This window comes from Erpetoichthys calabaricus, chromosome 9 (assembly GCF_900747795.2).
Source record: "Erpetoichthys calabaricus chromosome 9, fErpCal1.3, whole genome shotgun sequence".
Classification (NCBI taxonomy): domain Eukaryota; kingdom Metazoa; phylum Chordata; class Cladistia; order Polypteriformes; family Polypteridae; genus Erpetoichthys; species Erpetoichthys calabaricus.
Genome location: NC_041402.2, coordinates 47,862,186 through 47,885,554, shown reverse-complemented (window position 1 = coordinate 47,885,554; position 23,369 = coordinate 47,862,186). Strand labels below are relative to the sequence as shown.

The following is a 23,369-nucleotide window of genomic DNA, read 5'->3' as shown; positions in this document are numbered from 1 at the left end:
ACCATGAGCACGGTTACAAAACAGTTTACAAAATTAAAGGTCACATGCAAATGACTGACCTTTACATTATGCATTTAAATTCAGGGAACATTTCTGAGTGAAAGGGTGGCACGGTGAAGCAGTATAACACATGTCAGTTTTAATGTGGCTCTGTGTGGAAGCAAGACCTTGTCCAGCATTGGCTTCTGCCTTGTGCCTGAGCCAGCAGGCTAAGTTACAATCAGGCCCGAACTAAAAAAACAAACCTTCCAACATTCCATAAAATGCACAGAACTGGATTAGGCCTGATTAAGTATGTTATGTTTTATTGGATACATAGTTAAGTACAAGTGGATGATCTTTATATGGTGCATTTCATTGTGAGCACCCTTACAAAGCATGCTACTAGAAACAAAGCCAAATGCAAGCAGATATTCTTTATTTAGATCCTTTCACTTGGAAAATGTTTAGTACATACTTTACAAGATAAAAAAAGATAAAGGCACGCTAATGATCCTTATATGGAGGAATGTCTTTCCACTATATGCATATTTACCATTCTGCAGTATTAAAATGATAAATGCCAACCGCTTACGCTTATATAGTACCTTTCACTGAGAACACACTTGCAAAGCACTTTAAAGAGCTCATCTTTATTTTATCTCAACTCAACGGTGATAACTTCAATGACATTATAAACTGAACTTTGAATTTAAATGAGTTCATTTTAATGTACTGTATGACCTTTGATGGTAAATTCTAAAGGGTTGCTCTTTCATTGAATACATAAAAATCGGACACTTGATTTTTAAAAAAAGCCACACAAAAAGAGTGTGCACTTTTGCATAAAATATCTACCTGCATATCTAATTTCTAAGCTTGCTAAGCTAGTTTAGGGTCATGAGGAGACACTGTCTAATCTAGACACTCGCTGCCTTCGTGGACCTCACTTTACCACACATCCTAGTGTAATCTTTTATTAGTGGCTGTTTACATATTTATCATTAGTTTGCCAATTTCACCTCTTCAGCATTTTCTGTTCTTGTTTTTCATAGGCAGTGCAATTGTGTGGGTGTAAATTTGAGTAGATCCATTTTGGGGCTTTGGACACTGTGTATTAAATGCATGATAAACACAGCATGTGACAAATAATGTCACAATTGTCACACTATAAAAGTGTGTCCACTAAAATACATCCAAATATTAAGATGTTTAAGAATCTGCAAAATGTTTGTGTTTGAGCATACTCACAATTTTGGTTCATATTCTAGTGCTGATTTAGCCTGGCTTTTCAACTTTAAATTTAATGTAGCTCCTTGTACCTTACTGATTGATCTTACATCTGACATACTGAATTTGTGTATTTTCTTACTAAAGCCACTGATTATACAAACTGTCTGAGCGGACAAAAATCTTAGTTCTTCTTGAACATAACATTATGTAATGGGAGATCATCAAAAAAAAAAAAAAAAAAAACATAATTGTGTTTCATCAAAAGAGAAATAAAAAACACCAAAGAGCTCATGTTGGTCTTCTCAAAATAACCAACGTAGAGTAAATATACAGAATCATATACAAATTAAGGAACTGTTATATTAAAATGCAGGTGAAACACACAAATAGCGCCATCAATACAATGGCATCACACTCTGTTTTATACTTCAGGAGTGAAAAGAGGAGGCTTAAAACTTAACTACAGTAAAAAAAGAATACAATCTGGGAAGCAAAGTAATGACGGATAATTGGGAACACCTATTGAGCACAGACCACTTAAACACTGCAATGAAACATCAAGATTCAAAGACACTAAAAGTGACCTTGAAGCAATGATCCCAACGGATTAGTCCTACATAAAGGCATGATTTTTTTTCCACTTTTAAGTTTATTTTTAGAAACTAAACATACTGAAAACTGGACATGTTCTGGGACTGGACAAGTAGGTAAGAATCCTAGAGGTGTTCTCTTCTTTTCTTTCCCATTCCTCTCTTATGTCTTACAGTGGATCTACCCAGCCTAACTAAGGTATAACACAGTACTGTCTCCATCCCTTGCCTCTCTTACACTTTAGATTTGGGATGGACCGTTCAAATCAAAAGTAATTTGACATGCAGTTAGGTCCATAAATATTTGGACAGAGACAACTTTTTTCTAATTTTGGTTCTGTACATTACCACAATGAATTTTAAATAAAACAACTCAGATGCAGTTGAAGTGCAGACTTTCAGCTTTAATTCAGTGGGGTGAACAAAACAATTGCATAAAAATGTGAGGCAACTAAAGCATTTTTTTAACACAATCCCTTCATTTCAGGGGCTCAAAAGTAATTGGACAAATTAAATAACTGGAAATAAAATGTTCACTTCTAATACTTGGTTGAAAACCCTTTGCTGGCAATGACAGCCTGAAGTCTTGAACTCCTGGACATCACCAGATGCTGGGTTTCCTCCTTTTTAATGCTCTGCCAGGCCTTTACTGCAGCGGCTTTCAGTTGTTGTTTGTTTGTGGGCCTTTCTGTCTGAAATTTAGTCTTCAACAAGTGAAATGCATGCTCAATTGGGTTAAGATCAGGTGACTGACTTGGCCATTCAAGAATGTTCCACTTCTTTGCTTTAATAAACTCCTAGGTTGCTTTGGCTGTATGTTTTGGGTCATTGTCCATTTGTATCATGAAACGCCGCCCAATCAATTTGACTGCATTTAGCTGGATTTGAGCAGACAGTATGTCTCTGAACACCTCAGAATTCATTCAGCTGCTTCTGTGCTGTGTCACATCATCAATAAACACTAGTGTCCCACTGCCACTGGCAGCCATGCACGCCCAAGCCATCACACTGCCTCCACCGTGTTTTACAGATGATGTGGTATGCTTTGGATAATGAGCTGTTCCATGCCTTCTCCATACTTTTTTCTTGCCATCATTCTGGTAGAGGTTGATCTTGGTTTCATTTGTCCAAAGAATGTTTTTCCAGAACTGTGCTGGCATTTTTAGATGTTCTTTAGCAAAGTCCAATCTAGCCTTTCTATTCTTGAGACTTATGAGTGACTTGCACCTTGCAGTGCACCCTCTTTATTTACTTTCATGCAGTCTTCTCTTTATGGTAGACTTGGATATCAATACGCCTACCCCCTGGAGAGTGTGGTTCACTTGGTTGTCTGTTGTGAAGGGGTTTCTCTTCACCATGGAAATGATTCTGCGATCATCCACCACTGTTGTCTTCCGTGGACGTCCAGGTCTTTTTGCGTTGCTGAGTTCACCAGTGCTTGCTTTCTTTCTCAGGATGTACCAAACTGTAGATTTTGCCACTCGTAATATTGGAGCAATTTCTCGGATGGGTTTTTTCTGTTTCGCAGCTTAAGGATGGCTTCTTTCACCTGCATGGAGAGCTCCTTTGACCGCATGTTGTCTGTTCACAGCAAAATCTTCCACATGCAAGCACCACACCTCAAATCAACTCCAGCCTTTTATCTGCTTAAATTGATAATGACATAATGACGGACTTGCACACACCTGCCCATGAAATAGCCTTTGAGTCAATTGTCCAATTAGTTTTGAGCCCCTGAAATGAAGGGATTGTGTTAAAAAATGCTTTAGTTGCCTCACATTTTTATGCAATCGTTTTGTTCACCCCACTGAATTAAAGCTGAAAGTCTGCACTTCAACTGCATCTGAGTTGTTTCATTTAAAATTCATTGCGGTAATGTACAGAACCAAAATTAGAAAAAAGTTGTCCCTGCCCAAATATTTATGGACCTAACTGTACGCCAACACCTTGGATGGTAATGCACAAGGGTGACAGTTTAGCTTTCACCACTAACTAACTGAAGTAAAAACTTTCAAAAATGAATTAATGTTTTTGTCTCTTCTCACCTCGACTATTGCAACTCATTATACACTGGAATTAATCAGTCATCCCTTGCTCATCTTCAACTAGTCCTGATAGGCACACAAAAACATCCATCCATTCATTTCCGCTGAATCCGAACACAGGGTCATGGGGGTCTGCTGGAGCCAATCCCAGCCAACACAGGGCACAAGGCAGGAACCAATCCCAGGCAGGGTGCCAACCCACTGCAGACAAAAACATAATTACATTAACTAATTTTAGCTTCTCTTCACTGGCTTCCTGTTCACTACAGGATTGGGTTTAAAATTTTATTGTTTGTTTGTAAATCTCTAAATGGTTTAGCTCCCTCTTATCTCACTGACCTCTTACACCTTTACTCTTCCTCGCAATCACTTAGGTCCTCTCACCAGAAGTTATTGGTCATGCCGAGATCAAGACTTAAGCTCAGAGGAGACTGTGCTTTTGCATTAGCTGCCCCTGAGCTTTGAAATAATCTACTTTTTTATATTACTTAAGCACCAACTTTGGTCACATTTAAATCCAGTCTAAAATCTTTTTGCCTTAGCTTTTTAAACTTGCTTGAGAGCATTTTTTTACTTATATATTTTGGTGTATTTATGCACCTTATCTGTTTTTATTGGTGTCTTTATGGAAACTGTTAAATAGTGCGAGTTCAAGAAAGCCATCTCCCCCGCCAGAATTTTAACTACGGAAGTGAAGAAACTTGTGTTTTCAGCAAGACACTCGAGTATAAAGATTCAACAAAATAATATTTCAAAGTGGTTGGGCCTCGGTTTGAATCCCCACTGTAATGCTTTACTCCTGTAGTTTGACGGTGAGCTGTCTACATTGAGCATGTTTGCGAGCACAAGATGTTTGATGGTCACCACTTCATCAAATAATATGTACCATACCCATTCAAGGCTGAGCTCTGCACAGAGTCATTCCATGGCCTTTTCTTCACTCATTTCTTCTCCTTTTGCCATACATCATTCATTTCCTTCATAACTTCTTGCTACTCTTGGGCTTGCACTTGACTTAAAGTATGGGGTGGGGAGTATGACAGACTTCTTGCTTCAATTCAGTTCTCTTTGTGTCTGATGAATCTGTTGTCTTAGAATGCTAGCATTTTGACCTTTTAATTTTCATTTAGGAGTGTCAGATTTCTACCTATATTTTTGATTTCAACCATGCCAGTTTGTTTAATTGTAACTCTGGTTGTTGACTAAGACTCCAAACTCATCATCTGCAAGAATCATACATTTGAGTCCAGCTTCAAACTCTAATGCACCTACTGCTGAAACCTCCATCTTAAAGGACTGCCTCATTTATTATTACAGTTTGATCAGGTAATAACTGAGAAGTGCCTTCTTTCCTTTACCAGGCAGCTGAACTTCTGTTATTAACTGGGAGCCACATTTCCCCTGGCACCTCCACTCTGTGTGAGCCATCTTTTCTGCTATGCCCAACAACTGACCAGCACTTGGCTTTTTGAATGTTTTTTCTTTCTGCTTTTTGCACCCAATGATAGTTTGACACACATCAACACCTCCTTGCTAATACAAGCTTTTTGCCTTTTCTTTTAATAACAGCAGCAGCAGACCGAGCATTAACAAATGTCACTTTTTCATATTTCCCTCACACAGAGCCAAATGTCATTAATAACTCTGATGCATGTGAAAAAAATGAGCCCAAAATAGAAAAGTAATGAAACCTGGTAATGTGGAAGTGACCTTTAGTACATTTTGCTTACACCTAATGAATGTTAGGGTCTCTGGTGCACACACAAACATGGAATTACCTCTCAGAAACTACTGAGCCCTTTCTTTGCAATGACCACTACACACACAGCACACTATTCCAACTTTTGCTCGCATTTACTGTATTTGCTTTCTTTCCCCTTAACAATAAGTGTCTTCATATCCTGGAGTACTGTCAGGTTAGCATGCCAACCAAGTCACTTGATGGGACTGAATGGACCATCAATACTTCAAAGCTACATAGATGTCCCCGAAGGCTCAGCTCACATCACTACCAGGGTCACACTAATGGGGGGAACAGCCCACAATACTTTGTCTCAGGGCATCATGAGCAAGAGGCACTAAACTTCAGAAATTAAAGGCAAAGCAAAGATGACTGAAGCCAGACTGCTAATTGCTGACATTTTGAAGAAAGCTTGATGACCTTAAAATCAATAAGTATTTAATGGTAAAAGGCTAACAGTTTAGAGGAGCACAAGAAGAGGCTTCTGAGTCAAACTGCCATCCTCTGGAATGGTCATGCTTACTTTAAGTGAGGCTCCATCACCACTCTGACTATCTCCATTCAGAACAGTTTTAAAACTGATCACCTCTGTGTCATCATGGACAGTGTTTTTAAGCAAACCCCAAAGCTTGTACCCACAACTGTCAGATGTATAGCATCAGTCAGAGAATTCTCTACCCATAAATCGTGAAACTTTCTTTCTCACATCTGATGAGGACATTTCTGGACGGCTAACACAAAAAATAACCAAACGTTCAATGAAGTGTGGCAACACAGAACACTTGTCTACCAAGGAAAGCCAATGGTTCAAGGCCAACAAGATTCACATTGAAGGAATACTACTGAGAAGAACTGGAGTCCTATCTACTGGAAGTCTTGGTTCTACATAAGATGCATTGCATTTTAAGAGGATAAGGATGATGAGATTATCCTATCATTTATTTCAGACTACTTACAATGTCAGTAGCTCGCACACAGCATATGAAACTGGCAGTGAAGACTCACTCCTTCAGATCAATACTTTCACCACACATGACGACACCTGCTCTGGATTCTGGGAAAGATTTCCATTTTTGGAGTTCATAACAAGAATACTTCCTAACTGGGTTTTACAGCAAACAAAACACTCTTGCTTTAGTTTTGTGCAGTTGAGAAATAAAGCTGCACATTCAGGTAATGGTGATCAGTTCTTGGTGGATTGTAAACATTAAAACTATATTTGTTAAAAAAATGAGCATGATGAGACTGATGATTCTATTTTATATTGCTGGATGGTGGAATATCATAGCCAGGTTACATTTTGTAATTGATTTTATAGGAGTAAATCCATATGATGGAGAGGCTGTGGCTAAATAAAAAATGCATCCATTCTGCTTTTAGCCCCCTAGCATAGAAAGCTGCACTGCGGCATTTGACCATCAGCCAAGATAAAAAGTTAAAGAAATAAAGATGAGATCCAAAACATGGCATTTACATGAGATGCACTCAAAAAGCACCAGTAAAATACACATCTTAATTCTGATTAGGGGCAGGGCAATGGTGTGAGTACAGAGGTACAATTTCATAAAAAAGAAATGAACAGGATATTCAAGCCTTGTATATCTTATTACAAGATGCACCAGTTTAGCGATAAATATTCTTGTGGTTTCTAGCTCTTTTTGACTTATGAATTCATTCTTTCACCTCCAGATGTATTGTCTGATTGCTTGTTGTTCTGTCCACTTATGTATGAAAACTGTGGAAAAGAGCAGTGTGTGTGAGATATTATTTGACAGTACACTTATGACTTTCAATGACACCTCTAACAACATTTGACTTATTAAAGTGTTGAGTGTCCTTTATAGAAAATACACATTTCAGAAAATATAAAGTGAGACAAAAACTGAGAACACATACACAGACAGATGTTTCACACTCTCAGACTGGGCAAAACAAATTTAAAGTAATCATTTATACAAAACAGAAAACTTGCAAGCACATTTGAGTGGGGTCTCACAGCTTAAAATATCAGCAGTCTTTAACATATGAAAAATAAATGAAACATGGAAAAATCTGTCACCAAACCTGCTGTGACTGAATCAGGTACAAATCAGAGTCCTTTCCTGGTCGAGATGCCAGTCTCTAGCATGGCACACTCACTGGTACAGGACAAATTTAGGGTAGTTTAACTAACACACACACCTTTGGGAAGCAGGATGAAGCCCCATAATGTTAATATTGTATATTTGTCTAAAATTTCTTAAGAGTTCAGGATACAGTGCATTTGTTTAAAGCAATATTTTACAGTTGGAGCATAGCGAAATGAAGTGCCTGGCTTGGGGTCACAAATGAGTCAAATCTACATCATTAGCATTTAAAATCCAATGTCTTAGCCACTACACCCCACTGCCATCCTGAACCTGAAGGAAATAAAAACACACAAGTCACAGAGAGAACTGCACACAGACAGTGCCTCGGCAGAATTTGAACAGAGTGCTCTGAAAATGCAGAGCAGCAATGCTAATAAAATGTTTGATTTTTATTCAACACCTACAAACCCAGCAAAAGAAGTTTTCAAAAATCTTAACCCAGTTTTGACAATGACATTACCTACATTGCATCAAAAGAGCTGCATGATCAACCAGGGCTTTAGAACAGTAAAGAAGCACTGCTAACCACTACACAACAGTGTGAGAAAATTTTAAAAGAAAATATATACATGCAATGAAAAGTTAATTTCTACTTAAAAAAATAATGATTACTGTAAAAACAAGAACAAATAAACCACCAAAAATTTTCCATTGCTGTAATTCTAGACAGAATAACTGAGGTCACCAACTCATGGAGCTAACATTATAATACCGGTGCCACCTCTTGAAGTACTAGTGTCTAATGACCCGTGTGCTGGCGCTCAGGCTAAACTCTTAACTGGGATGCTGATGCAGCATGCAGTGGTAATGACATTCTGTATTGAACACTGAGCACCCCTATTGAAATGCTTTTGTTGGTGATCATAATGGCAGGTAGTACAGTGTTTGATATGTTGAGTTTTCTCGTGAGCATGGCTGCTTTTTGTGACAGCCAATACATTGTTTGACTGCTAAGTTCACAGTTACAAAGATGATCAGGATTACAATGCTGAAATATCAGTGAGGTTAGGAAAGGTGAACTCAGTAATTACTGGGGCAATGTTCGAGGCCTTACTATAGTGAAAGTAACTTTGTATATAGTGTAACTAAGCAAAAAACAACATGCGCTTTTGCCTGACTGGTTACATTTGTATTGAAAGAAGCAGCTTTGGAGGAAAAGATAGACCATGTGGAGGAAAATACAACCACTTTGCTTTCATCTTCACTGTGCCCAGCCCTAGTTTCTACTTAAAGCTTCTCTTCCACCATGAACCATCTGAAGAGGAAAAACAGACTTTTAACAAAAAATGATTTGCTTTTTCTCCAAATAGGCTTCTTTCAATTGATTGTAAGCAAATATTCAGATAAAGTGCAGTTCTTAATTTTAGTTTTACAGAGTTGTAGTCCTCATTTTGCCAAAGGGTGGGAAAAGTGAAATATTACTGTTTACTTTTTGAACACTGTTTCCACTAGATTGTTATGATTTGTGAGGTTTATAATTTTTGTTTTTTGTTTACATTTTTAAGGTTTACACATCACGCACTATTGAAATGAACAAAACTTTGCCCAGCATGTCATGTAAACCATTTTTGTCTCACGGTTACAGTGGCAACCTAGTGCTTCATACTCCCCAAATGATGAAAACTTTTGCATGACCTCTGGGTTAAATATGCCCATGTCGACCATGTGCAGTTTTCGTCACTGGATAAAAATAAACATTTGTTCATTAGTAAATCCTGTGTGAAAATTGGCCAGTTAGGCGACAATTAGTTCTTTTGGTTTCTTGACTCTCCTTTTGCTTTCAGTTTACGAATCACAGTTTCCCCTTTGTGTTTCAGGTTCTCATTTTTCGTCTGTCTTTCTGGGTTCTGACATCTTACTTCTTTCTTTTGACTATTCTCTGGTTTAGTGTTCCCAATCTCCTGGCAAGCCTTAAACTCACAATAAACCCGTGAGACATTGTCCTTTATCAAAGATTAACTGATTTTGTTATGCAGCAGCCAGGACTCTTCCTTGACTCAAGTCTGTTTCTTGCTTTGTTAATTATGATGTCTTACTTTCTTTTTGTATATTATCTCTTTGTAATATATAGAATACTGTATATATGAATTATATTTTTTTTATTATAGCACAAACGAGCATAGGGAATAATACTCGAAGTATCAAATAGTATTATGGGGGAAACTTTTGGTGTAATGTTGCCACTACTAACACAATTTTCATTCTCCTAATAAATGGATTGAGAACAGTCTGGAAGACTTCTGATGTCACTTCCACTTAAGTATCATTAAGCCCCACCCTTGCACTTCCTCCACTGCCCAACTGCCCTCCTGGGGTATATGTTCATTCCAGACCTAGCTACAGAAGAGGAAACATCTACTCTCCCAAAAGCTACTCTATGACTGCGTCAGCCAACAAATGTCAAATGATGAGATGTGTATCCTTTTCCAAATTCTCAATCTGTTTTCTCCTACAACCAGAACATTAAACAGGGTTTTCTCTGAAGCCCCAACTCTTCCTTTGTTTCTATTTCATTTTCATTTACTATTTATACTATATTATATATATATCCATCCATCCATCCATTTTCCAACCCGCTGAATCCGAACACAGGGTCACGGGGGTCTGCTGGAGCCAATCCCAGCCAACACAGGGCACAAGGCAGGGAACCAATCCTGGGCAGGGTGCCAGCCCACCGCAGTTTATATATATATATATATATATATATATATATATATATATATATATATATATATATATATGTTATATACTCGCCTTGTGCCTTTTTATGGAAACTAAGGAGGCAGGGTGTCCTAACCCAGCAGCTGGGGGACTACCCCCATCTCTATTTAAGACCTCAACAGGCAATAAGATGGCTTTTGTAGCATTTGTTCCTACTTCTACCTTTCAGCTCCCATTAGCATTTGGCTTGTTTTTAGGATAACAATATGAATTTGTGGACAGGTTCTGCTTACTTTGGTTTACCTTTGCTCTGGCATACCTTTTAGAAACAAATTTTGCTTTTGTTCCAGTTTTGCCTATTTTTTAAATTTATTTTGAAAATAAAGTCAGTAAATTTAAAGAATTGTTGCTTTTATTAAGGAGGGCCACTGTACATTTCTAAAATGTTTAAAGTTTTTAAACTTTTACTCCTTTTTGTTGGGGTGGTCCAGGCTAAGTCTGCTTCTAGATTTTGGGGTAATGCTGATCTTCATGGTAGGCCTCTCTAGTACTCTGAGGCCTGTACTTTTGAGATAAGCTTGTGTCGTTAGTTTGTGAAGCCAACAAATTCACGGGAGATTTGTGTTTTCTATTTAATAAAATTAACCTTTTTATGGCGCTGGAGAGTGGCAACAATGATCAGACAAGCAAGTAAGGATTTCACTGTACTCTGCACACATGACTGTATTACTACAACTGCTTCTATACACTGTCATTCCTGAAATCGGAGTTTAAACATGAACATCTCCATTTAAAACAACAACCCTTAAAAACTTAATTTATTAAGCGCCTTTGTACAGTGAACACCATCTCAATGCTTCTTACGGTTTTAGTGCTATAGCATCATTTTTTGACAGCATAAAGTTTTATTTGCATCTGAAGCACCAACAGATGATGTAACCCACTAGTGGTCACATAGTGCCATGACAGCCAGTTTACATTAATCCTTTTCTTTTTTAGTGCTTCCCACTTTTAAATTGTTTTAAAGATGCATTGACACCCACTTACGTTGCAGTAGAGCTGGAGTATAAAGGTCGGATTCAAACCTGCATTTCATGCCCTTCTTCTTTCTGCTGCTTTTACGAAGTGGTATAATATTTTTTTCTAGATTTCAGTTCAACCCGATGTTTAAAATAAATACTTTCAGGTCCACATTCACATGCACTCTTTTGTTAAAGTAAACAACAAACATTGAAAAGGAAACAAGAGTCTGCATGTATATATTAATGTAGGGGCTTCCAGAGCACCATCTTTTGACATACATAGAAATGAAGCGGTTTTGGAAACTGGTATACTGTACATGTTCATGGCTACAGAATGGGAAGGAGGTGTGCAAAATGTGAACTTAAGAGCTAACTGAGAATTTCAGATTTTTTACACTGTGTGCACAACTTGGATAAAAAGCCAGAGGAAAAGAGAAGGCCTGCTATCTGTGCTTATGGATGGCACGTCTCCAGGACTGAACATTCCTTTTTGTGTTATTTCAGTTTCCTACAGTCTTATACTGGAGTAAACATGTTAGGAAAATTGATGAGTGGACGGATGAATGTGTGCTTGACGTTCAACTTGATAAACTATCATTTTCCTATTTTTCAATGATATTGCCTTCCAAAAATGGAAATAATCATCCTGTTTTGAGAACTTTGCTCATATTCATATGAGTAGATACAGTGCATCCGGAAAGTATACACAGCGCATCACTTTTTCCACATTTTGTTATGTTACAGCCTTATTCCAAAATGGATTAAATTCATTTTTTTCCTCAGAATTCTACACACAACACCCCATAATGACAACGTGAAAAAAGTTTACTTGAGGTTTTTGCAAATTTATTAAAAATAAAAAAACTGAGAAATCCCATGTCCATAAGTATTCACAGCCTTTGCTCAATACTTTGTCGATGCACCTTTGGCAGCAATTACAGCCTCAAGTCTTTTTGAATATGATGCCACAAGCTTGGCACACCTATCCTTGGCCAGTTTCGCCCACTCACACTTTGCAGCACCTCTCAAGCTCCATCAGGTTGGATGGGAAGCGTCGGTGCACAGCCATTTTAAGATCTCTCCAGAGATGTTCAATCAGATTCAAGTCTGGGTTCTGGCTGGGCCACTCAAGGACATTCACAGAGTTGTCCTGAAGCCACTCCTTTGATATCTTGGCAGTGTGCTTAGGGTCGTTGTCCTGCTGAAAGATGAACCGTCGCCCCAGTCTGAGGTCAAGAGCGCTCTGGAGCAGGTTTTCATCCAGGATGTCTCTGTACATTGCTGCAGTCATCTTTCCCTTTATCCTGACTAGTCTCCCAGTCCCTGCCGCTGAAAAACATCCCCACAGCATGATGCTGCCACCACCATGCTTCACTGTAGGGATGGTATTGGCCTGATGATGAGCGGTGCCTGGTTTCCTCCAAACGTGACGCCTGGCATTCACACCAAAGAGTTCAATCTTTGTCTCATCAGATCAGAGAATTTTCTTTCTCATGGTCTGAGAGTCCTTCAGATGCCTTTTGGCAAACTCCAGGCGGGCTGCCATGTGCCTTTTACTAAGGAGTGGCTTCCGTCTGGCCACTCTACCATACAGGCTTGATTGGTGGATTGCTGCAGAGATGGTTGTCCTTCTGGAAGGTTCTCCTCTCTCCACAGAGGACCTCAGGAGCTCTGACAGAGTGACCATCGGGTTCTTGGTCACCTCCCTAACTAAGGCCCTTCTCCCCCGATCGCTCAGTTTAGATGGCCGGCCAGCTCTAGGAAGAGTCCTGGTGGATTCGAACTTCTTCCACTTACAGATGATGGAGGCCACGGTGCTCATTGGGACCTTCAAAGCAGCAGAAATTTTTCTGTAACCTTCCCCAGATTGGTGCCTCGAAACAATCCTGTCTCGGAGGTCTACAGACAATTCCTTTGACTTCATGCTTGGTTTGTGCTCTGACATGAACTGTCAACTGTGGGACCTTATATAGACAGGTGTGTGCCTTTCCAAATCATGTCCAGTCAACTGAATTTACCACAGGTGGACTCCAATTAAGCTGCAGAAACATCTCAAGGATGATCAGGGGAAACAGGATGCACCTGAGCTCAATTTTGAGCTTCATGGCAAAGGCTGTGAATACTTATGTACATGTGCTTTCTCAATTTTTTTATTTTTAATAAATTGGCAAAAATCTCAAGTAAACTTTTTTCACGTTGTCATTATGGGGTGTTGTGTGTAGAATTCTGAGGAAAAAAATGAATTTAATCCATTTTGGAATAAGGCTGTAACATAACAAAATGTGGAAAAAGTGATGCGCTGTGAATACTTTCCGGATGCACTGTATCTCATCGTATATTTAACACTTCAACAATGCAATTCTAGTTAGACAAGTCTAAGATGGGTGGCAAAGAATTACAGGAAATAAATTTAGAAAACAAATTACATCGGGGTGTAAGCAGGCAACTGATTTGTACTATTACAGCCTTGCAAAACAATAAAAAATTAATAAATGTTAGGCTGTGCAGACAGCCATGAAGTTCAACTAATATTCAATCCATTACTAAGGATCAGTGAAATTCATAAGTCTTGCACTCATATAACCTACTTATAAACATTATTTTTTCAAAAACCATACATATTTTATTTCAACTTATGATTATCATGTCATATTGCTTGTTTTTCCTTTTTATTATACATTCATTCTTTTGTCTTTATTATTACACTGTATCAGTCTGTGAGAAAATATTTATTGGTTTCTGCCTAGAGAAACACTGGTATGAAGCTCCCAGTTAGACAATGAAATTGGTTTATTGTACTAAAGTAATAATATCTTAACGTTATAAAAGAGTGTTAGCATGCCCCGATATTGAGATTCCACAACTCCTGAACACCAGACATACACGAGTGCCGATGGTTTCTGACCTGTTTAGCCCTGGGACTTTTGAATTGCAGCCCTCTCTCTGTCTTCCAGCCAACAAACGTCTGCAATGGTTTGACTCCACACTCTTAAAAATACTGGTTCTTTAATGGCACTGTATGGTTCTTTACTGGGTTATGTGGTTCTTTGTAAAACCATTACTTCTCCATACACCATTTCATCCTGGGAAGGGTTCTTTGCATATGACGTAGGCTCTTTCTGCTTTGAAAAACATTCCAGTATGTAGAAGAAACTGAACTCTTTAATGTATGGTAGACAGCCTAGCAGGTCAACAACAGATTAAAAAAACTTGGACTTGGTGTTATTGTATGCAGCAAGAGTCTTTTTAAAATCATAAGCCATTGGCATCTCACAAATCTGTTAACATCTAGTTATGGTTATTTATTGTATGGTGCCTGTTACTTATCTAAATAAATAAAGGTTCTTTCTGGAACCTTCATGTGGATGTGTCTTTTGAGAATTAAAAATGTTTCCCCTATGGCATCGCTCTGAAGAACCACTCTGGTCCCTTTATTTTTAAGAGCGAGCTGGGAAAGATAACATCCAAAGCACTAAGGGCAGCTCAGCTAACTGCTGCGTTCATCTCTGTCTACTTTAATTAAGAAGCCTAACTTTGGATTGTACTCAATTATTCTTTATTAGAAGATAAATATAAAACTATTATTTGTGTGATGGCTCCAGCAGACCCCCATGGCCCTGTAGTTAGGATATAGCGGGTTGGAAAATAGATGGATGATGGATGGATAATAAATTTGTATTGTTGTTATGGTTATTTTGTCACTGCTGTGGATTTGAGGCAGCACTGTAAGGAGGACAACTTTTCCACAGCACATTTCTCAGCACTGATCCAGCTCCATCCATGGAGCTAACTCTCCCTCTTGGAAACAGGAGAGGAGAGTCTTGAGGACTATGTGGACGGATGGCCTAATCATACTCTTCGAAGTTCTAAAAGGCATCAATAAAGAACATTGAGCACAATTCTTTCAGTTAAACAGAGAATCATGTACTCAGGCACACAGCTGGTAACTAAAGAAAGGTATACTCAAAGAGAAACCACAGACATGATTCTGTAAATCTCTTTCAAATGAGTTGAATATCATGGTTGTAAAGAATTTTTAATTTTAAACAATACTTGTATAGGCAGTTCATTTCAACAATTCATTTAGAGAAATGCTTAAATTTTAACAACATCTCCTATTCCATCTGCTGCTGTCAACAGGTACAGGAAGGTCTCAACTAGTTAGATGGCATACGGGGAAAATTGTGGAAGGCTTCATTTAGTCCTTGGTTTTCTTCAGTAACCTCAGTTTCCTGCTACAGATGTGCATGTTAGTTGAAAAGCAAGCTATCTTTGTTCAAGCGAGTGATGTTGTGTGTGGGAGTTTGCCCTGTTTTGGTTACAGCTTTGCAGCTGAGGTTGCTCGGATGGCCTCCTGCTCAACTTCATGCTGTAATGGAGAAACTGGGGAAGAACATGTAAAAGATGGATTAATTCTAAAAGCCTATAAAAGGAATATATTTACATGATGGGCAACCCATTCTCAAACAAGGGCTCAAAAAGTGTGTCTAGAAGTTCAGCCTATGCTCAGTCTGCGGCCCTGATTCCATATCATAAGGAGGTCAATAAAAATGTCTGAACTTGACAGGCCACTGATGACAGAAGATTTCTAATGGTTGTGCTAACAGTTAACTTAGTATTTTCAGAGTGGGGTGTCCAATTAAAGTTTTTGCATTTGTATTTCTACTTTTTGTTGTTAATTTAACATGTACAGAATTCTAAGATAATCAATGCCAACAGTTCTATTACAAGGGTTGACACTAAAAAGCTACAGAAAATGGCTTATCAAAAATGAACATCAATGTAAAAAATGTTATTTTTGTTTTAATTAAAAAAACTACCAGAGTTAATGCACATTGCCTAAATAAGAAAGTGAAAAAATTAAAAATAAATTTTAAAATGATATATTACCAATCATTACTATCCTTAAACCTGTACTATTTACTACATAACTATTGTTAGTATTTGGAGGCGTCTTCGTATGCAATATTCTTGTAGTGGCGGTTTGTAATGCAGGGCACTGGGGCACTGCCCACCTCCAAATATTTTAAAAACTCTGCTTAAATTAATTAGGTAATGCAATGTGCCTGATATCAGCGCATGTCAATATCCCTTAAAAATTTGATCCAATTTGTTCTTGTTTAATTTCTGTGTGAATACCTGTATTTCCTGAGTGAAGGATGCCAGCCAGATGAGAGTCTAAGTCATTGATCTTTTGGCAAGCACGTAACCTGAGGCTGCCCTTTAATTGGTTGCTTTCAGATATTTTCAGGGATTCAGCTCTCTGTGCCCCAGGCACTCCCACATTTATTGGCAGTGAATTAGCATTGTTTTAGGTTTTTTTAATCTAACGTGATTGGACAATTGTTGATGCACTATTTCAAGTTCATGTCAATGATTCACAGTTCACACCTGCCATTAACATAACTACAGATGAGTGGGCTTGACTTTACAGAGATGGCAACTTCAAGTTAAACTTCAAAAATCAAAGACAATTCAGTTATATCTTTAATGATAAACCCCTTCATCAATCGTTCACTTGGAGAAATAAAGGAGCATGGACCAGAATAACCTGACTTAACAATTCAGCAGCAGACAAGTGATCGAGGATGAGCTTACCCACTGACTTTTTCTTGTTGTTATATATTGCCCAACTTGATGTGATGTAAGTAATGCCTATTTTTTTTTTTTTTGCTTTCCCTGTTTGCTGTTTCAAAGTGTTGAAGCATTGTGGACAATGACATGACACAGGTATGAGACCTAAAACATCTTTCTGAAAAATGTTAAAGGTATGAAAATAGCCACAGTCATCTAGAGCAGTGTTTTTCAAACAGTGTGCCATGGCCCAGTGGTGCACCGTTAGAGCTACCCAGGTGTGCTGTGGAAATATTAGTGTAGTTGGGTCTGAACTGGAGAGGGACAAGCTCTGCCGGTGGTCGAGACCTGTCTGAGGAGGATAGGTCTACCTGGAGAAGCTGGTATTAAAGCACCTCCATGATTGCTATGTTCCAGACACCACACTTAAAGCACTTCAGACATGCTGTAGTTGCCAGAAAGCCTCACAGTGCTGGTGCATAGTGGGCATTTGAGTTGCCTCTGAGGCAGAGAAAGGTGGGCAAAGGGACGAAGCAGCTTGGAGATGCCACCAAAGGCCTGAAGGAAAGGAGGGCAAAATTTATGTTTAAGGAAAGCAGGTATCCTGATTATAAAGGCCAAATAAGATTTAGGTTGGACTTGTCCTGTGGGTGTAGTACAAGACAGGTTGGGGTGTGAGTTATGTTTTGGGATGTGGGATTCTGTGGATCTTAGAGAATTTGTGCCCAGGTCAAGTAAGCCTGGCAAACTTGCATAGGACTGGACAGACTGGCAGCAAGTGTAGAATAAAATTAGGGTGGAAAAGACTCTCTGGGTGTGGTAATGATAAACTGCGATACAAGACTTGAGAAAAATCAGAAGACTTGTGATTTCATGATGTGGATTTATGGAATGCAGTGGAAATGGCCAAGAACGGGGCACTCTATTAGCAGTAGCAAAATAAGATTTGGATTGGACTTGTGCTATGGATGTGTTATAGTACAGATAGAAGTGCATGTTATTGGAAGATTACAGAAGTGGAGGTGCAGACATTATGGTGTTGGTTTTGGCAGAATGGGGAACTGGGAAAGTTGGCAGAGGATTGGGGAATTTAGAGATGTGTAGTATGCAATTTGGGTGGCAGGTGCACCTGATCCTTTCCACATCCATAGGGCAAGTTATGAAAAGAATAAGGGGACTGTGGATGTCACTGAAATGGAAAAGCTGGCATCTGATTGGGTAGCATGGGTGAAAGGGTATATAACATTTTAGCCTGGATTTGTCCTATGGGTTTGGTACTGGACAGGCCAAGATAGATAGATAGATAGATAGATAGATAGATAGATAGATAGATAGATAGATAGATAGATAGATAGATAGATAGATAGATAGATAGATAGATAGATAGATAGATAGATAGATAGGAGTATATAATATTTATATAGATGTGAAAGGCACTATAAAATAGATAAGTGCTGCTTCAGTTTGTGCGCCGATGCCCAAATTTTATTCACCAGCCACCTCTGTATTCTTTGTTTGTCTTAACGGCCTCAAATTTCAATAAATGACTCCTGCGATGGGTCTTGGGACAATGACAAAAATACTGAAGAAAATGTTTGAGAGAAGAAAAAGTTCAGTGTTTTGGGAGACCCTCAGACCTTGAAGTTGTAATTGAAACACAAATATGCCAAACATCTGATTTCCATCACAACCTGTATAGCTGTGTTCAGATCACACTGTGGTATTTCAGACCACTCACTACTTTGAAATGGCAGCTCTTTTTCTATACTGTGTCCAGTTATTATTTCCAAACATCACTATAAAAGTAAAAAGAGGAAAATTATACTCATTAATCACTAATCAGTATTATATTTGAAGCAGTGGTGGGCCTAACATAAGATGGCCCTAAGGCAAACTGTTAAATGCCAAAAAAAACAAAACTTAAAAAGTAAGTGCATGACAGATTTCAAGTATATGACTTGAAAAGCAAAGCTGTGCACAAATAAAATAGATTGAGCTTTATAGATACATATGTAGAAGTTATGTACATTAATAAATATATTTTATAACAAAAACAAAAAATATATAAAATTATTAAATGTAACTACATACATATTCCTCAGACAAATCTGGAATGCCTAAGTACATAAGCAGCATATGAAATTCGTGAATCATAACACAAGCCACTTCGACTCCTTGATTACTGTTCATGAGTGTGATCAATCGCCAACAAAGACAGAAGAAGTAGATTTAATCACAGTTACCATGCTTAAAGGAAAAAATACAGGGGGCAAACGTGTATTCGGAACTACGCTGTCAGTTCTTAACAATAAATCATGAAAAATGTTATACAACAGGAAGGAAATCCGAAAGATGAAACCCAGCCTGAAATAACAGACATAAAAAGCAGCCGTGATAGAGAGAGGCAGACGGAGAAGGAGAGACAAAATGACTCTGAACAGCAAAACGAATACAAAAGAAAGAAGCGAAAGAGACAAGCACTCAAAGATTTTGATGGTTGCAGATACAGAGGGCTGGTGGAAGAACAGTCTTTTAATGAATAGAAATGAATAAAAGAAAACTTTCTGTTTTCTTGCTGCAGGTTAGCAGAGAGCGGAGTCTAACATGAAAGACACAGGCGCAAGTCTGTCTTGAGCTAGACGTCAGCCCGATTCACAGAGCGCTCACAACAGGCGGATTTGAACCATAAAAACATGAAACATAAAAACCTGAAACAAAGGGTGACCCACCCTGAAGCAATGGGTTCCAAGGAGATGTGGCGCGGCAAGTGATACCCAGAGAATTACCCCGCTTATTTAAAATTGACGGTACTTCATTTATGTGTTGCCCTAGATTAAGAGGCATACGAATTTCAAGAAATTAAATACTCCAAAATATCATTAATCGTTTAAATATTTGAACCAAGTAGCACAGGTGTGTTATTCAACTCTATAAGTGCCAAAAAGACAAATAATACAATCATTTTATTCTAAAAATAATTTAAATAGCGTTCGTAATTGAACGGCTGTTTTTGTGTTTATTAATACCAACTATGCTTCATTACTTTTCCATTTAAGCATCCCGAGATTTAAACACCACCGAAAGTAATTCTCAAATGCTCAATAATTCTGCTCATAGCAATAATGATTAAGAGCCTATTCCGGGAGCAGCAGTAACGGGGCAAGAACCAAGACTTGACGGGACGCCAGTCACATGTATCTATTGCACAATACACGAACAAGTGTACCGATCAGTTATCGATAAAACGAAAAAGTCACAAAAATATTTGGATTCGCTCAGCAGAGAGACACCGCACTAACTTGCACAGCGGGTAGCCGCGGAGCTGTCCAAGGTACCACAGTTGTCTTACTTTGTACTGCACTTTCACCCGAGACTTAAGAAACATGCTGAAAGATTTTATATTTGTCTTTCCGAATGGGAGTTTAATTCATGGGTAAAGTCAGAACCAAGCCTTTCATTTATATTGATTATAAAACGAGCGCTTCAAAGTAGTCAAAACATAACGTGCACATAACACACGGATGGGAGCAAACTTTAAAGCTAACTGAAGTAATAAAATCATAGCGAGCCAGACAAGCAATAACATATAATACAACCACAAGAAAGCAAAGTACTAACGAACTAGTAAGAAAATGGAGAAAATGGCTAGTGTCTCTACGACGTCCTAAATTCCATGGGTGTCACAATGCGAAATTTTTAGTAAGGTGAATGAGTGTGACCATGTCCCTGCCATTGCACACTAACAAGCTGCTTGTGAAATTTAGACGAAAGCCTCGGAGGCATGCTATCAACTGTTAGGGCGGCATTATAGGTTAAACGTGCATATGTAAGCAATATGAGAGCTCCTAGAAACAATGTTTATAGCATTATACAAAATCCCTAATGAAAGTTCATCTACACAATATAAGACATTAAATATAATTGCGCTCAATTGTGTCTCGCAGGAAATCAAAGTAATAGATAACGACGAAAAAATAAACATTTGCAATCTCGATTCTGCCTTTGTTCATTAAAATATGAAATATGTTAAAAGATTTGCTTTTCTCCTATTCAAAGCAAGTTGACAAAGCGTGAGTGTGAACGCCTCGGTAAATGTTCATGTGGTGTAAATAAATGGAGCCGTTAAGCGATGTTACAGTTCAACGGCGTGCATCTGAGGAAGCATCTGTAAATGCGAGTATGCAGTTATGTTATTAACATCGGTCTACTGCTTCTGTAAAAATTTCGACACATAATCCCTTTATTCGATCAGTTTCTGGCTTTGCTAAGTGCTACAGCCCCGACACTAAACGACAGTTAGTAAATTGAAAGTCCGAGCGTGTCCTGAAGTGGACACCCGGACACCCACTGATCCGTGCACTTCGCCTGGTAATGCAGTGCACCTTATGAAGGCTCAAGAGCCGAACTAGTGAGAAGAACTTTCGAAACGCCCAGTTTGTAATATTCTCCTTTTTATGTTGAGAAGGAATGAACTCTCATCTATTTTCAACCTTTGAAAGTTACAGGGATGAACGTGGAACAGAACTGTTTAATCTGTTTGAATATCATGTTTCCGATAGCGAATGAAATATACTTCAGTCTTGCATTTATAAAGCGCCTTTCATGAACACATATTTTACACGTATATATTGCACAAACGGGGAAGACAATAAACATAACCTTTCATTACTACATTACGTTCAGTCCGGACTGATTCAAGAGAGAGAGAAATAAATTATGTGCAGATTATTTTAAATAAACATCGTGGTGAAAGGACTGGCACTTCTTGCCGTGGATGAGCCACACGTCTTATAAGAAAATACTTTCGAAAAAGCTCTTTGCAAAGAGTTGGTGGCGACAACCCTGACAATATAACATACAGCCTTATCTGGAATGACTCTTATTAAGTCGTATCAGATATCGATGGCTGTTTCGTTTATATACATTTACTGAATCCTGTAAAGTGTTCCGTTCTACTACAGTGAACCTGCACACCAAGGAAGCGGTTCGGAAATTAAATTTGAACTTCAGTGGTTTCCGCTTTGCTTTTATTTCCCACGGGGATCCAGGCAGTGAGCGATCCAGCAACTTTCATGCAAGCCGAGGACTAGAATCGCTATTCCACATTGCCGATGCTTTTTTAGAACTACAATCTTGTTATCCCCATCCACTTTCCTCCCCCACAGAACCCCTTAAGGTACCGCAATTGAGAGGTGCGTCGGCGGGTCTTGCTACCTACATCGAGGATGACTGAGATGCCTTTTCGAGGCTCCCGGGTCGCAACCGGCTCCTCCTTGAGCATCTCCCGGCTGGAAAGGTTCTTGCTGTCGCTCATCTTGGTGACGATCCAGCGGACTAGCCCGTCAATGCCGCCGAGCTGAGCGCTGCCGCTGCCGGAGTGCGCAGCCGTCGCTGCCTCGCTGCTTGCAGCCCGCAGTTTCGGCTGTTCCTTAGTGAGTAGTTTGTGGACGCCGTCCTTGCAGTAGCGGGCTGCCTGATCGCACATCCTCCCGGCACAGAGCCTTCATGCTGAGAGCTGAGGGCTCTCCCTCCCACCCGGCTGACATCAGCGGCTGCGCCCCCCGCGAACGCACACCTCCGCGGTGCGGCGCTGGACAGCAAAGAGCGGCCAGTCAAGCGGGGGCTGGTGGAGGGAGAGGACACAAGAGTGCAGAAAACACTAACACTGTTGATCAACGTTGAAAAGCGACCATAACAGTAAATGTTAAGCGGATGGGCCGTGTTCAAGGGGGTCAAATGTGAAGACTTTTGTGTGGTGGAAAGACCGTCGAAAATGCAAGCGTTCTGGCAGAACACAATGCAAGACTCATTGTTTTCCAGAAAAGCGTTCCATTTTTACCAAAACGTATAGCATACTTTCAAATGCCAAATTGAAACACAGAGCCAGTGGTGCTTTTGGTTTAATCCATTCTCACATAATTTTCAAACTGAAGCTTCTGCTGCACGTTTTTCTTATTTATATAAAACTGAGGAATTCCTCCAGATGTTCATGCTCTATAATATTTTCTATCTGAGGCACTCTGTTCAGATATCTAATGTTGGTTTACTGTGAAGAATGGCGGTAGTGGAGTCAGAGAAAGACAAAGCTGACCAATGGATGTTTATCTAATGTTTTAAACTTTAAAATTGAACCATGGTTAGCTTAAACGAATCTACATAACCTGACAAGCTCAAACCTGGTTTGTCCAGCTCACAGTTATGATGGACCAGAGCCTATCTCAGCAGCACTAGGGATGAGAATGGAGTCAGCCCAGTCCGGCAAGGCACAGTCACACACACTAGGCCAGCTGATAATACAGTTCTCTGAATTTAAGAAAATTGAGGCTGCTGATATAGACGTCAGCTTCATTCAACAGCATGTAATAGAAAACGGTGAAGAGAATGACACATTCAAG

General features: G+C 39.1%; 1 protein-coding gene across 2 annotated transcripts in view; it reads right to left on the bottom strand.

Moving 5' to 3' along the window:
- necab2 (N-terminal EF-hand calcium binding protein 2) overlaps window positions 1–22,522 on the bottom strand; it is a 434,935-nt gene extending 412,413 nt beyond the window's left edge. Inside the window, exon 1 of one of the 2 annotated variants that reach the window (XM_051932366.1) lies at window positions 22,193–22,522. In XM_051932366.1, the coding sequence (XP_051788326.1) occupies window positions 22,193–22,459 (267 nt within the window). In that variant the 5' untranslated portion in view covers window positions 22,460–22,522. The remainder of the gene's footprint in view (window positions 1–22,192) is intronic. The other variant, XM_028809612.2, reaches the window with a different exon arrangement.
- Between the last annotated feature and the right edge of the window lie 847 nt (window positions 22,523–23,369).